This window comes from Geotrypetes seraphini, chromosome 8, assembly GCF_902459505.1.
Source record: "Geotrypetes seraphini chromosome 8, aGeoSer1.1, whole genome shotgun sequence".
NCBI classification, from domain to species: Eukaryota; Metazoa; Chordata; class Amphibia; order Gymnophiona; family Dermophiidae; genus Geotrypetes; species Geotrypetes seraphini.
In genome coordinates, this window is record NC_047091.1 from 38,472,549 (window position 1) to 38,487,484 (window position 14,936).

A 14,936-nucleotide genomic window follows, 5' to 3' on the forward strand; every position below is an offset into this window, starting at 1 on the left:
CAAACAAACTCTCTGATGATGACAACCTTGAGCTTTAGCAATCCAAGTGATGGTAAGAATTATATCTTACGTCACACTTCCACCTGTCAATCCACGAACATTATATACGTTCTAGTTTGTCCTTGTGCTTTGCTTTATGTAGGCCAAACTTCACGTACTCTAACAGTAAGAATGATAGAACATAAGAGTTGTTTAAATACTCGTAAACTAACGGCCCCGATTGTAGCACATTGTGTTCAACAAGATCATAGGTTTGAGAACTTAAAATGCTGTGTGATTGAGAAGTTGCCTATATCTTTAAGGAGAGGAGACATTAGGAGAGTGCTCTGGCAGAAGGAACAATTATGGATAGATCGTTTGCAAACTTTGGAGCCTAAGGGTCTGAATACTTGTCATGAATGGCAACCTTTCTTCTGAACGTAAGACTGTCTTTAGAACTTTAGGATCGCTAATTTTAGACCTATCTGTAACACAGAGAGTTTGTTTGGTGTATGAATGGCTGGGGCTTAGCCTATCACGCATCACGCTTGTGTGATGACGTCAAGACGCCCGGTTCGTAAGCTGTTTTATTCGAACCGGGCGCATCTCGCAGTCCCAACACTATTTCGAGAGAAGCCAGCTGCAAGTTTGTTTGGCGTTGAAGGAAGCAGGAGCTTATTTTGGACATTGGATCTTTCCCCTGATGTAGCCTGTTAGGCGAAACAGAAGGACTTTTCTGTCGGGACGGGACAAAAGACTGAGAATCGTTTGGGACACTCCGGTTTTTTTCAGATGAGTGGTTATTTGTTCTCATTCTTGAGCTCCAATTCTCCATGCCTCAACAAATTGCATACACCTGTTTAGCTGAGCTGTAGCCCTCGTGCTGTTAATGATTAGTTTGGGGTCTGGTTCATGCCATGAATAGGTCTTTATATATCACCCTGAAACACTTTTGAAAATATTCTTTGAAAACTCTTAAAAAATTATTGAGTGTGTATGAAGAAGTATTGATTTAAATGTACACGGAGTTTTTTTATAAACCAGTGATGATGTGAATAGACTCGGGTACTTGTGTAGTCCCGGCCTCTCACACTTGAGGTTTATTTTTCTCCGTTGTCTTATAATTTCATATATTGATGGTGTGATGTTAATGAATGTTTGATGTTAACGTGGTATGAATGGTCCTAGGCTATCATAGCAGTATCCTCAATACGTTTTTTATATTTAGCATTACTTAGTAGTGACATCTAGTGGCTGGACTCGGGGCCCATTATTGTGGGGCTCTGAAAAAAGCCCTTGTGTATGGTCCTAGGAATGTCACAAGTGCCCTGTGTGACATGCTCCCAACTGACTTGGTGTGCTCCTGTTTTGTCCACTTTGGTGATGTCAGTGCAAGAGATGCAAATGGATGGCTTCCCTTGTGCCCTATACGGGTTCTTTTATAAAGGTATGCTGCCGAACAGCGCATGCTAAATGCCAAGTTGCCCATTCTATTCCTATGAGCAGCTTGGCATTTAGCATTCACTGTTCAGCAACGCACCTTTGTAAAAGCCAGCTGTTCGTGCATGGTCTCATGGGTGCCAACTTTTCAAAACAATTGGAGGTACTAAACTGAACACAAATGACTGCCTCTTTGGCAACAGTGAAGGAATTTGCTTAATACTGAGGTATGCTTAGGTACCACAGAGCTAATATCTCTGTATGGACCCCAGATAAGTACTGTCACTGCAAAGTAACCACACTAAGTGGGTTGGGGTGGGGGAGGGAGGGAGGGAAATAAAATAGAAAGAAAACAGGAATTTACATCAGTTAGGGTGGGGCCTGCAGGGTTGGTCAGTGCAAGTAGTGAATGCATGTAACTGAGTTACACTTTTTTTTTTTTGGGGGGGGGGGAGTAAAGGCAAATGCAGATCCAGTGGCAGAAGGAGGGGCAAGATGCAGGATAGATTGTGTGGTGGCAGGAGGGGGGTATTTGGGAAGGCCCATTCAATATAACTATGGGCCTACCAAAATAACAGGTCTGGCTATGCTACTGGTGTGAACAGCCATCTATGAGTACATTTGTTCTTTTCAGCATTTTCAGGCCTTGTCAAATTCATTTTATATTTTTATTTGCCAGGATGATTCTGAGACAGTGAGCACTAGAACGCCAAGTCTGCAAAGTGGTAAGTAATGAGCAGCAGGAGTTCCTTGGGACACTATGCCAGGATAACAGGAAAGAGCAAGAAATGTTCTGCTGAGTGTAGTGGAAGTGTGAGGATTTGTGTAATATTCCTTCCCCTATCTTATTTGATTGTTTTCATGAGCATAAGTAGCAAGGGAACTTAATCCAGTACTCCTGTTTTTATTCCATTACATATGGATATGATATAAAATACGTAGTTGGAGATAAGTTCGGCATTCTCAGTTTATTCTGCAATTTGATTGAATGATTTAGCACATTTACCTCCTCTTTAATGAAGCCACATTAAGAATTTTTATCGCAGACCACGGAGGTAAAAACTCCGATACTCCTTGGAATTCTATGAGCGTCAGAGCTTTTACCTCCGTGGCTTGCGATAAAACACCCTAACGGCTTCAGTGTTCTCCCCAGAAATTTTTTCCAGCCGGGTGGCATGAAAAAGTAGCCGGGTGGGGTGGGGAAATTTGTTTGGGGAAAATTAAGGGCTCCTTTTACAAAGGTGTGTTAAGGCCTTAACACGCGGAATAGCGTACGCTAAAATGCCCCGTGTGCTAGCTGCTACTGCCTCCTCTTGAGCAGGTGATAGTTTTTCAGATAGCACACAGTAATCCGGTGCGTGCGCTAAAAACGCTAGCGTACCTTTGTAAAATGAGCCCTAAATGTATACTATTTTTATTAGTTAATTATTATTGTTTTCTAATGCTCAATATGACTTTCTTTTTTAAGGTTTGACACTTGTGCCAGAATATTTTTACTAAATTTAAGAAGTATCCAATTCTAGAAGTGAATAATTAGATATGCACCCTCTTTCAAATGGTATAGAGGTTTAAAAAAGGGAAATGCGTTAATGAAGTCATTGGGTTCAATTTAGCCATTTATTTCTGCATGAATTTAAACAACTAAGAAAAAAAAAGATAAATATAGCTCACCCAGTCATACAAGAAACAACTCTACAGCACCTCTAATAATGTTTTGATCACTAGGTTCCTTCCTGAGGTCTCACTGAGGATATGAAATAGATGCGATCCCCACTTCCAGACCTCTTCCACATAATTTATGGAGAGGTGTTACTGAGCCTTGAAAGAAACCTGTGTGATTGCACTACAGCAAAATAATAAAGTAGCAGATTAAGATCAAAGTGAGAGCTAGGGCAAAACAGTTTAGGTAAAGATGCAGGTAATAATTAGCAATGTATTAAAAATATTTTATTTTTATTTGCTTATAATGTCATTTGAAAGCTGCTTATTAATACAACTTTAATTTAATTCTTTATAGTGGGTGTGTAACAGTAAAGTAAGAATAGGGTCATTAAATCCTGTGGCGTACCTAGTATATGTGATAGCCAGTGCTAATCATTTTTTGTAAACTCTTCTCTATATAAAAAAAATATTTTTAGTAATAATCCATGAGTCACACAACAAGGGTGCACCTAGGAAAAGGCAGCATCTTAAACACTGCAGTGAGCACTAGAACACCAACACACACATTGTAAAACTAAAGCCAGATCCTGCACAGTCAGTCAATTGATCCTGTACAGTCATTGCTAACAGAAAGCCATGTCCTTTTTATACACACAGAACAGATACACCCTCGCCCAATATGAAATAATCACAAACTAAAACTAGAAATATGTAGACAAAAGTTAAACTGAACCAAGAAATCAGACTGCATACAATGCAACACCACAGAAACAGTGACACATGTCCCTATTACTGTGCAAAATATAAAGACAGTAGATGTAAATTTGAAAAAACTGATATATAACAATCACCACTTTACAAATTAACAAATAGAAATAAAACAAATAATGAGAAATAAGAAAATACCATTTTATTGGATTAATCCATTTTTCAATTAGCTTTCAGAGACCAAATCTTTCTTCAAGACAGTACAGTTTAAAGCTGTTATGGTATCCTGTCCTGACCTGAGGAAAGGGGTTTAGTCTCAAAAAACTGCCTTATTTCCATTTCCTATATATAAACTTTAATCAATAGTTACAATACTACTTGATTCTACATAGAGCAACAATTTTTTTTTCTATCTTTTGTCGTTTCTGCTTTAATCATCTTCTCTTCACTCTCTTCTTTCTATTCAACATTTGTCTTCACTCCCTTCCATGCAACATCTATCATCTCTCTCTACCCCTTCCATCTACTCTCCACCCTCTCTCTGACCCTTCCTTTCCTATGACAGACCATTCCTGGTGTTTCCATCTAGGGCAAGAACATGTACAGGAAAAAGATCCTTAAGGAACAACTTTGTTTGATACCAAAAAGAGACCCAAGAAAAGTATAATTAGTCACTCGTGTCCCCCAAAACACCACAAAAAATATGACATGCATAGTGACAACACACAAACCTAGAGGACTGGGTAAAACGAGGATCTTGCAGCCCCATGAAACTCGATTTCTGTCATGGAACTACAACTCTACCTTCTTGCAGGACTTGGAAACAGCAGCCGTGCACATAGCCCAGTTTGCGCAATCATTAACTCATACCAACATCTGTGCACAATGCACAGCATGAAAATCCCTGCACTTCAAAATTATACCATTGTAGGAGCTTCAAGTAGCAGCTCTCTTCTGATGATTTGCCAAGATTTTTTCCCTGTATTGTAAGGGATATGATTTTTTTTCTAAACCCACAAAAAAAACACCTCTCTTCTGAGCTGCACACCTTAAGCACTGCAGTTCAAATAGCAAACAGCACTGAAACCCAGTGAGAAAACTCTCTTTGCTACCCTTAGATGCATACAACTGATTAATAATGACTTGCTGTCCTGCCTCTTTTGGGGCTCGATGGGCTTTTGCTGTGACTTAGGAAAGATCAGAGAAACTGACCCCCTTCCTTCGCCAGGAAATTCAAGTGGCAGAGGCACAACTGGGACTCTGCTCCCTCTCAAGAAAAAAAATGACATTACAAACCAAAAACTAAACTTTCCCGAGGCAGAAACCCCCCACGTGGTCTTGATCACTCTGCTTGCCGGAACTGAAGGGAACTGACACCTTTTTTTCCTCCCAGAGTCGTCCCAGACTCACTGCAGCCACACGATCTGAGCAGAGGCATTATCAGCAGCTTTGTGGGAGGTGTTGTTTACACTTAACAGAAGGATTATTCTGCTTTCTGGAGACAGGGAAACATACCCAATCAGAGGACAGAGCTTGGTTAAAAAAAACAACAGCAAAATAGCTCAGTAACCCTCTCGAGCAAAACTGGAGGCAACCTGAGGACTGCCTTTCAGATCGGCTTCTGATGTGCCGTCCCGTGCTTATCGGCAGTGATTTGTATTTATTTCACAGGCTTCCCTTCTCTTCCCCCCCCTGCCCCAGAACTTCCGGTTTCGGAGGGAAGAGAAGGGAAGCCGGCACAGCACACCTTAGAGCCCCGAAGCTGCCTGTGAAATAAATACAAATCACTGAGTTCGCGTCTTCAAGCCGGTGAGAGGTGTTTTTTTTTTTAATGTTGAGCGGCGGCAGCAGCAGCAGGATTTGCTATAGATGACAGCTGGGTGGTCATCTAAATTAGCCGGGCGTAGCGCCCGGCTGAAAGGCCCTAGGGAGAACACTGGGCTTTAAAAAAAAAAAGGAGGGGGATTAGTTTTGGAAGCGGACTTAAATGCATGGAAACTTTGTTATTGCCTTAAATATTGTTCACAGATTTTTACATTCATTATTTTTTGGTCACTGTATAGTGCACACTAGAGGAAGCCTTTGATGGTATACTTAGGGCTTTAACGATTGGCCAAATTCATTGTCTTAAATGTTATCTTAGCTATCTAAGCGCATTGGAGCCATGTTTATATTAGTAGCTTCCCTGGTTTTTGTGTATGTACAATTAATTGGGATAACATTAAATAGCGTGCCTTTGTATTTGACGTGGTGAGATTTTTAAAATTATAACAGGATTATAAATGATCTTCTATGTCTCTATACTGTGCAGCAGGGGTGTCCAACCTTTTGGCTTCCCTGGGCCGCATTGGCCGAAAAAAATGTTTCTGGGGCCACGCAAACGCTGCAGCAAGACAGAGGAGGGAGCTGACAAGACGGTAAACCCCCGGGGGCAGCAGAGGAAAACACTGCATCGCCCTCGACCGGAGCCACACAAATTACTTCACGGGGCCGTATGCAGCCCTTGGGCCGCAGGTTGGACACCCCTGCTGTACAGTAATCGAAAGTTAAACACATCTAAAAACCCGCCCAAGTCGGCACTTGGACGACCTAAATGACATGTCATCCAAGTGCCGATCCAACTTATTTATCCAATAATCAAACTTATTTTTTGGACATATCCAGGGACATTGTAGGCCTCTGAATGCCGCTGTCCACTCAGAGCTAAAAGGGGCGTATCTGAAGGAATAGTTAGAGCGGGATGGTGGCTGACCTAGACTTAGTCGTCCTACATGGATAATTAAAGGTTTTATGAGACTTCCTGGATGGAACTTATATGTTGTGACTTGGACGATGTAAAAACAGGTATAAGTGTCTAAAAGTTATCCAAAGTGACCAGATAACCACACTGCAGAGACAAAGTAAAGACCCCCACACACTCCCCCAGTGTTCACTGACCCCCTTCACCACCTGCAAAGATCGGAACTAAAATGTACATACCTGTCTCCAGAATATAAGTACCTAGTATAGGAAAGCCTAGTGGAGTTGTACACAGGTCTCTTAAATAGCCTGGAGGGTGGGCTAGTTGAACCATAGAGAGGAGGACCCAGGCCCATAAGCCACTCTAACCACTACATTCATGGTGGAAAATGTGAGCCCCCCCCCAACTCTGCTGTACTGCCATATAGGTGCCACCTGCAGTCATAAGGGCTATTGGGGTTGTAGGCAGGTGGGTATAGTAGGTGTTTTGGGGGGGCTCACCATAATCCTATAAGGAAATTCCGGTGCAATGTTTGTGGCACTTTTTTTATGAAATTCACAGCAGTGCCCTGTAAGGTGCCACTCTGCTCTGTTGCCATGTCTGAGTGGCCAGTCCATCACAATGCTGACACCTCCTATGTCCAAATGGTCTTGTTCTGGGTATTTGGGACTTAGATGAATTTTTGGTTGAAAATGTGGTATAAAAATAGATGTACTGGTGGTCTGGATGATCAATGGCCTGGACAAAAATATTCTAAAAGTAGTTTTCGAAAATGGATATTATACCACTGCTGACTATGGGCATCTAGCATCATACGTCCAAATCAAACAGACATTTCTTTTGATTATGCCCCTCCACGTGCTCAAATCACTGCACACCAGGTGTCCCAACAATCACCAATCTCACTTTTGTGACTTGTATGCAACATAAAAAAAATTTCACATATAATTTTTTTATCAATGCAAGAAATGAACAAAAATTTGCAATTGACTTATCTTATAGGAATCCGAAACAGACAAGGTGAAAACAATTTTATATGATAGATTGTAAAGTTAGTACTTTTAGTTAAAGAATTGTAAGTACATCTTTTTATCCAAGGAATTGTATTTTCCCATAGAATTACTATGGCTTTATTTTGATGTAAATCGCCTTGAACTAAATGGTATTAGAGCGATTCAGAAATCTTGTATTAGATTAGAGTATATTAGATCTCAAGGAACCCAAAATTCATTGTTTAATAAATTCTTCATTATCTGTGCTAATTCTACAGCTTCTCTCAAACACAATGAGGATCTATGGTAATTCCAGCATATACAGAGGGGCCCAAAAATGTATACACATTTCAACATGAAAAATAGATGCAAAAAAGCTTTATGCAGATACACACACACATACACGTACATAAACATTAGTGCCTTTGTTATAGAATTTTCCCCAAGGTATAATGCTGTGGAAAGACTGACTAACCCCCCCCCCCCCCCTCCCATAAATGTAGATGAAAATGTAAACCAAACATGAATGTTCAACAAAACATAAAGGTGATCTACAAAAGCCAGATCAGCAGAGGTATGGAGCAATCCAGATAGAAGTCCAAAAAACAAGGAGACCACAGTGGCAGAGAGGTCAAAACTGCACCTGACTCAGCTAAGTTTTGCCTAAACAGGCTAATATCGAGATGATGAAGGAAACTGCTTGTACCAAAACTGACTAACACTCTATACTGGTGCAGTTTCAGCCTTTTGGTGTCTATACTGGTGCAATTTCAGGCTTTTGGTGCAAGCAATTTCCTTCACCATTCCAGTATTATAGGTTCTTGAGTCAACCTGTTTAGATGAAACTCAGCTGAGATGGTGCAGTTTTGACCCCTCCACCACTGTTGTTGATAAAGGTCTTTACTTTTGGATCATCTTGGATTTTGATCTTGTTTTTGGGATTTCTATCTGGTCTGCTCCATACACCAGGGACATGGACCTGCGGCTGGAGAATCAAGTGAAGATAGAGAGGACAGCAATCGTCATGGGGCATTCTATCATCAGACAAGTCGACAGCCACCTAGTGGGAGGAAGACTGGATCGACTGGTGACCTGCCTACCGGGAGCCAAGGTAGAAGACACTGTAGAAGAAGAAGATACGGCGGTGGTGATCCATGTGGATGAATAACGTGAGTAACAGGAACTACAACAGAGAAGTACTGAAGAATCAGTTCCGGATGCTAGGAAGGAAGCTGAAGACCAGAACGCAGAGGATAGCATTCTCGGAGATCCTGCCGGTACCTAGGGCAGACGAGAAGAGACAGATGGAGCTGCAAGCAGTCAATGCGTGGATGCAGCGTTGGTGTGAGGAAGAAGCATTCCACATAATGCGCAACTGAATGACGTTCTGGTGGAAGAGCAAGCTATTCAGGAAGGACGGACTCCACCTCAGCAGACACGGAATGAGGCTACTTGCAAGCAACATGAAGAGAGAAGTTGAGAAGTTCTTGAACTAGGAAGAAGGGGAAAGCCGACAGTCGACAAAGAGAGAGAGTCGATGGTTCGGGAACCGGTATACCCGGAGGATACTGTGCAGGAAGATGGAGGGGAAGATTCACCAGATCACAGGCAAGACAGACCAAAAGGGACACAAGAGTGAAGGACACGCAAGAAGGGGACAGGCTACAAACTCAAGTGTACACAAACGCCTTAGATATAAGATGGGTGAATTAGAAGCTGTGGCACAAAAGGATAACGTTGACATCATCGGCACCACGGAAACATGGTGGACTGATGAAAATGTCTGGGACACGGTGCTACCGGGCTACAAACTATACCGTAGAGACAGAGTGACTCAAAAAGGAGGAGGTATTGCCACATAAGTCAAGGAGGGAATTGAATCTACTGGAGAGAACATGCCACAACAGACAGATAAGTTAGAGTCTCTATGAGTCAAAATTCCATGAACAAATGGACAGGAAACGAGGATAGGCATCTACTACTGACCCCCAGGGCAGTCTGAAGAAATTGATGGAGAAATGATGGATGAAATTAAATGCAACTGCAAGGGAGGCAACGCAGTTATCATGGGCGACTTCAACTATCCAGGAATAGAATGGAACCTAGGCACCTCTGGCTGTGCTAGAGAGACCATATTCCTGGAAACTGTAGGCGATTACTTCCTGGAACAACTTGTCAAAGAAAATACAAGAGAAAATGCAATCCTGGACTTAATTCTAAATTTCTGTGAGGACCGGCACAAGATGTAGAAGTAGAAGGGATGCTGGGAAAGAGCAATCACAATATGATCTGCTTCAACCTGGAAATAGGGGCAAAACATCAGTCCAGAACAACTGTCACGGCACTAAACTTCCAAAAAGGGAATTACGAAGGGCGGATAGGAAACAGAGGGTAGGAGTAAAGGGACACTACTCGGACTGGAAAGGGGTCACAAGTGGGGTCCCACAGGGGTCAGTGTTGGGACCACTGCTGTTCAATATATTCATAAACGACGTGGAAACAGGGACAAAGTGCGAAGTTATAAAAATTTGCGGATGACACAAAACTCTCCAGTAGAGTCAGAACTGTTGAGAATTGCAAAGAATTACAAGGAGACCTGAACAGACTGAGTGAGTGGGCAAAGAGATGGCAGATGAGCTTCAATATAGAAAAATGTAAGGTCTTGCATGTGGGGAAGGGAATCCAATGTACAGCTATACAATGGGAGGGAGGGTGCTGGGGGAAGGCAGCCTAGAAAAAGACTTGGGGGTATTGGTGGATAGAACAATGAAGCCTGCGGCGCAATGTGCAGCAGCCTCAAAGAAAGCGAACAGAATGTTGGGCATAATCAAAATGGGTATCACTACCAGAACGAAGGAGGTTATTCTACCATTGTATCGAGCGATGGTTCGCCCACATCTGTCCAGTACTGGTCGCCGTACCTTAAGAAGGGTCCAGAGAAGAGCGACAAGGATGATAAAGGGCATGGAAAACATTTCGTATGCTGAAAGGTTGAAGAAGCTGGGGCTCTTTACCCTGGAGAAGCGGAGACTTAGAGGGGACAGGATAGAGACTTATAAAATCATGAAAGGCATAGAGAAGGTGGAGAAGAACAGATTCTTCAGACTAACCAGGCCAACAAAAACAAGAGGGCATTCAGAAAAATTGAAAGGAGACAGATTCAAAACGAACGCTAGGAAGTTCTTCTTCACTCAGAGGGTAGTGGACACCTGGAATGCGCTTCCTGAAGCAGAAGGGGATTGAAGGGTATAGGTACAGGTACTAAATGAATAGGGGATGAATAATTTAGGTAAGGACCAATTACAGGTCACGGACCTGGGGGGCCGCCGCGGAAGTGGACTGCCTGGTCTGACCTGGCAGAGGCAATGCTTATATACTTATGGTGGGGAAGAAGATTAAGAAGAGGATGAACACTGTAAAAACGCTAGAGCAAGCTTTGTCTCTTTTAAAGAATACTGTCACCAAGGCTTAAAATCTATATATACCGCGTTTCAACAAGGGATCAAAGAGGAAAAAGAATAAGGAACTGGCGTGGCTCACTGTAGAGGTAAAGGAAGCGATCAGAGACAAAAAAAACCTTGTTTAAGGAATGGAAAAGATAAAAAACAGATGAAAACTGGAATAAGCATAAACAACATCAACGCAGATGCCATAAGGCAGTAAGAGGGGACAAAAGAGACTATGAGGAAAAAATAGCCAAGGAGGCGAAAAACTTCATGCCGTTCTTTTGGTATATTAAAGGGAAACAACCCGAGAAGGAAGTAGCGGGATCATTGGATGACCAAGAAATAAAGGGAGCGCTAAAGGAGGACAAAGCAATTGCCGACAGACTGATCACGTTTTTTGTGTCTGTATTTACGGAAGAAGATATACACAGCATACCGGAACCCATCAGGCTATTTGCTGGAAGTGAAAATGGGAAACTGACAGGGTTAACGGTCAGTCTAGAAAAGGTATGCAGGCAGATTGATAGGCTTAAGAGCGATAAATCCCTGGGACCGGATGACATCCATCCGAGGGTCATCAAGGAACTAAAAGGGACCATAGCTGAACTGCTTCAACTAATAGCCAATCTGTTGATCAAATCAGGAAAGATTCCAGAGGACTTGAAGGTGGTGAATGTTACGCCGATCTTCAAAAAAGGTTCAAGGGGAGACCCGGGAAACTACAGACCAATGAGTTTGACCTCAGTACCAGGAAAGATGGTAGAGGCACTGATAAAGGACCGCATCATTGATCACCTTGACGGACACGGTCTGATGAGGACCAGCCAGCAGAGTTTCAGCAAAGGCAGATCTTGTTTGACGAACTTGCTGCACTTCTTCGAGGAATAGACAAGGGCGACCCGGTCGACATTGTTTATTTGGACTTTCAGAAGACGTTCGACAAAGTTCCGCATGAACGACTACTTCAGAAAATTGTGAACCATGGAATCAAGGGTGACATACTCATGTGAATTAAAAACTGGCTGGAACATAGGAAACAGAGAGTGGGGATAAATAGACAATACTCGGACTGGAAGAGCATCACCAGTGGGGTGCCGCAGGGCTCAGTGCTTGGACCCGTGCTCTTCAACATCTTTATAAATAATCTGGACATAGGTATGACGAGCGAGGTGATTAAATTTGTGGACGATACAAAGTTATTCAGAGTAGGGAAGACACAGGGGGATTACGAAAATCTGCAACGTGACATAATCAGGCTCGAGGAATGGGCATCGACATGGCAGATGAAGTTCAACGTGGATAAGTTTAAAGTGATACATGTTGGTAGCAAAAATCTCATGCACGAATACAGGATGTCTGGGGCGGTACTTGGAGAGACCTCCCAGGAAAGAGGCTTGGGAGTTCTGATCGACAAGTCAATGAAGCCATCCAAGCAATGTGCAGCAGCAGTGAAAAGGGCAAACAGAATGCTAGGAATGATAAATAAGGGGATCACAAACAGATCGGAGAAGGTTATCATGCCGCTGTACCGGGCCATGGTGCGCTCTCACTTGGAGTATTATGTCCAGCACTGGTCGCCGTACATGAAGACACGGTACTACTCGAAAGGGTCCAGAGAAGAGCGACTAAGATGGTTACGGGGTTGGAGGAGCTGCCGTACGGCAAAAGATTAGAAAAACTTGGCCTCTTCTCCCTCAAACAGAGGAGATTGAGAGGGGACATGATCGAAACATTCAATGTACTGAAAGGGGTAGACTTAGTAGATAAGGATAGGTTGTTCACCCTCTCCAAGGTAGGGAGAATGAGAGGGCACTCTCTAAAGTTGAAAGGGGATAGATTCCATACGTAATAATGTAAGGAAGTTCTTCTTTGCCTAGAGAGTGGTAGAAAACTGGAATGTCTGTCATAGGGGAAAACACCCTCCAGGGATTCAAGACAAAGTTAGACAAGTTCCTGCTGAACCAGAACGTACGCAGGTAGGGCTAGTCTCAGTTAGGGCACTGGTCTTTGACCATAGGGCTGCCGCATGAGCAGATTGCTGGGCATGATGGACCACTGGTCTGACTCAGCAGCGGCAATTCTTATGTACCTCTGCCATCCAAACATAGATGTTCAACAAAATAATAGAAACAAAGGCTAGAACTAGAAGTCTGGAAATTCTAGAATTTTTTTCAGACAAGTGAAATTCAGAGGACGGTGGTAATAACACAGCTATAGTGAGGAGCTCTGTGTCTACTCATGCAACTCACACAGATACAATGAACTGAGTTGTGACAGCAGGTTAGACACAATGTATACTGTACCTGTTAACATGTACATACTAGATTAAATACAGATCATCCACTTACCTGGTGAATTTTTCACATATTTTTCCATCTTTTCCCTCTGCAGATTCAATAAGGAGACCATGGGAGAAAGTCAGCACCACATTGCCCAGGTAACAGAGGAATATTCAATGACCAAGCCTTGTTCAAGATACTGGAGGGGGATCCATTACTGTACTTGTTTGCATGAGGGAGAAGTTTGTTTCAGTCATAGTTTATTAGAGGGGGGGAGAGGTACAGGAAGACTCATTCAGGTATAATTGATAGGTGGATATTCCAGCTGCAACTTGCTGTTGGCCTGGCCCACCCAGATTGGTTTCAAACCCGGTCAACAAGTAACTACAGGACGCTGGCAGCAGTTTTACATGCTGCCGGTGGTTGACTCAGAAATCCTTCCTCTGACACGTTTGCATTGTGCGTCAGAGAGAAGGCTTTTGGGTCAGCCGCTGGCAGTGTGTAGGAACCGCTGCTGACGACCTGAAAAAATAGTACATAGGCTGGGGGTAGGGTGGGAAAGGAGGGGGTAGAGAGAATCTGCTGCATGGGCTGGAGGGGTGGAAAGGGAGGGAAAGGCTTCATGGGCTGTAGAGGGTGGGAAGGGAAGGAGAGAGAGAATTTGCTGCAAGGGCTAGGAGGTGGGAAGGGAGGAAGAGAGAGTCTTCTGCATGGGCTGAAGGGGGAAGGGAGGGAATGAGAGGGGGGAGGGGAAAGGGGGGGAAGAGAGAGAGAGCCAGCTACACAGGCTGGTGGGGTGGAGAAGGGAGGGAAAGAGACAGATGTCCACCCACGTTGGGCTCAGGCATGCCCAAAACTGTCTGGCTACGCCACTGGTTGGGGGAAAGGGGTTCCAGCTTTGATTTGTTATTACAAGGGGTGCTCTACCTGTGATTGATTAAAAGAAGTGAGGAACACTATAAAGTTTTCTTCTTGGAACAGAATACAGTAAAGAACACATTAAAGTGACAAGGTGTTATCAGCTAGGTGACACATGGAAATCACGAAACATATATTCCTCTCTGTCCTAGTTAATTCAGTTCATCTGATATGTAGCGGCCTAATTTTGACAATTGCCACACAGTACTGTATTTTGTCTCCTGGTCTCTAGAGGGCTAAGCAAACTGGTCTGAGAAAATGGGATCTGCATTCTGCTCTTCACATTGAGGTTTTTCTTAATCACATCATTCTTCAGTGGCACAGATTTTTTCCTGTGTTCTTAGTTCACAGTTTCTGATTGAAATTTCAGTAGAGAAATTTTTGATTTAGCTCACACCTTTTTCAGATTTAGCTCAAGGTGAGTTATATTCAGGTACAGAAAGTACAATATGTGGGATTTAATATTAAAACTAGTTGAAAGGAATGGAGAACATTAGGGGAGACAGGGAGGTACAACAATTATGTACAAAGTAAGAATGATCTTGAAAAGGGGTGAGGTTAGTTGTACTGGAAGCATTTTGTTTTCCTGTTGCCAGGCTTCTAAAGTGCTTCCAGGAAGCCACATTGGTTTCCTGCAAACACCAGAGGATCTGAGAGTTCTCTTTTCCTTGGTGGTACTTTCTTTTGTCCCCCACCCTGCCATTGATTCCTCTTTATCTCCACCAGGGCTAACACTATACACAGGAGCAGCAAGTCCCAGATGCCAGCTCCG

General features: G+C 43.1%; 1 protein-coding gene across 1 annotated transcript in view; it reads left to right on the top strand.

Annotated features, from left to right (window-relative positions):
- The window catches only part of VASP (vasodilator stimulated phosphoprotein), a 306,350-nt gene that overhangs the window by 234,972 nt on the left and 56,442 nt on the right, over positions 1 to 14,936 (top strand). The window contains exons 9-10 of the mRNA XM_033954725.1: positions 2,099 to 2,144; positions 13,359 to 13,404. Of these exons, the coding sequence (XP_033810616.1) occupies positions 2,099 to 2,144; positions 13,359 to 13,404 (92 nt within the window). The remainder of the gene's footprint in view (positions 1 to 2,098; positions 2,145 to 13,358; positions 13,405 to 14,936) is intronic.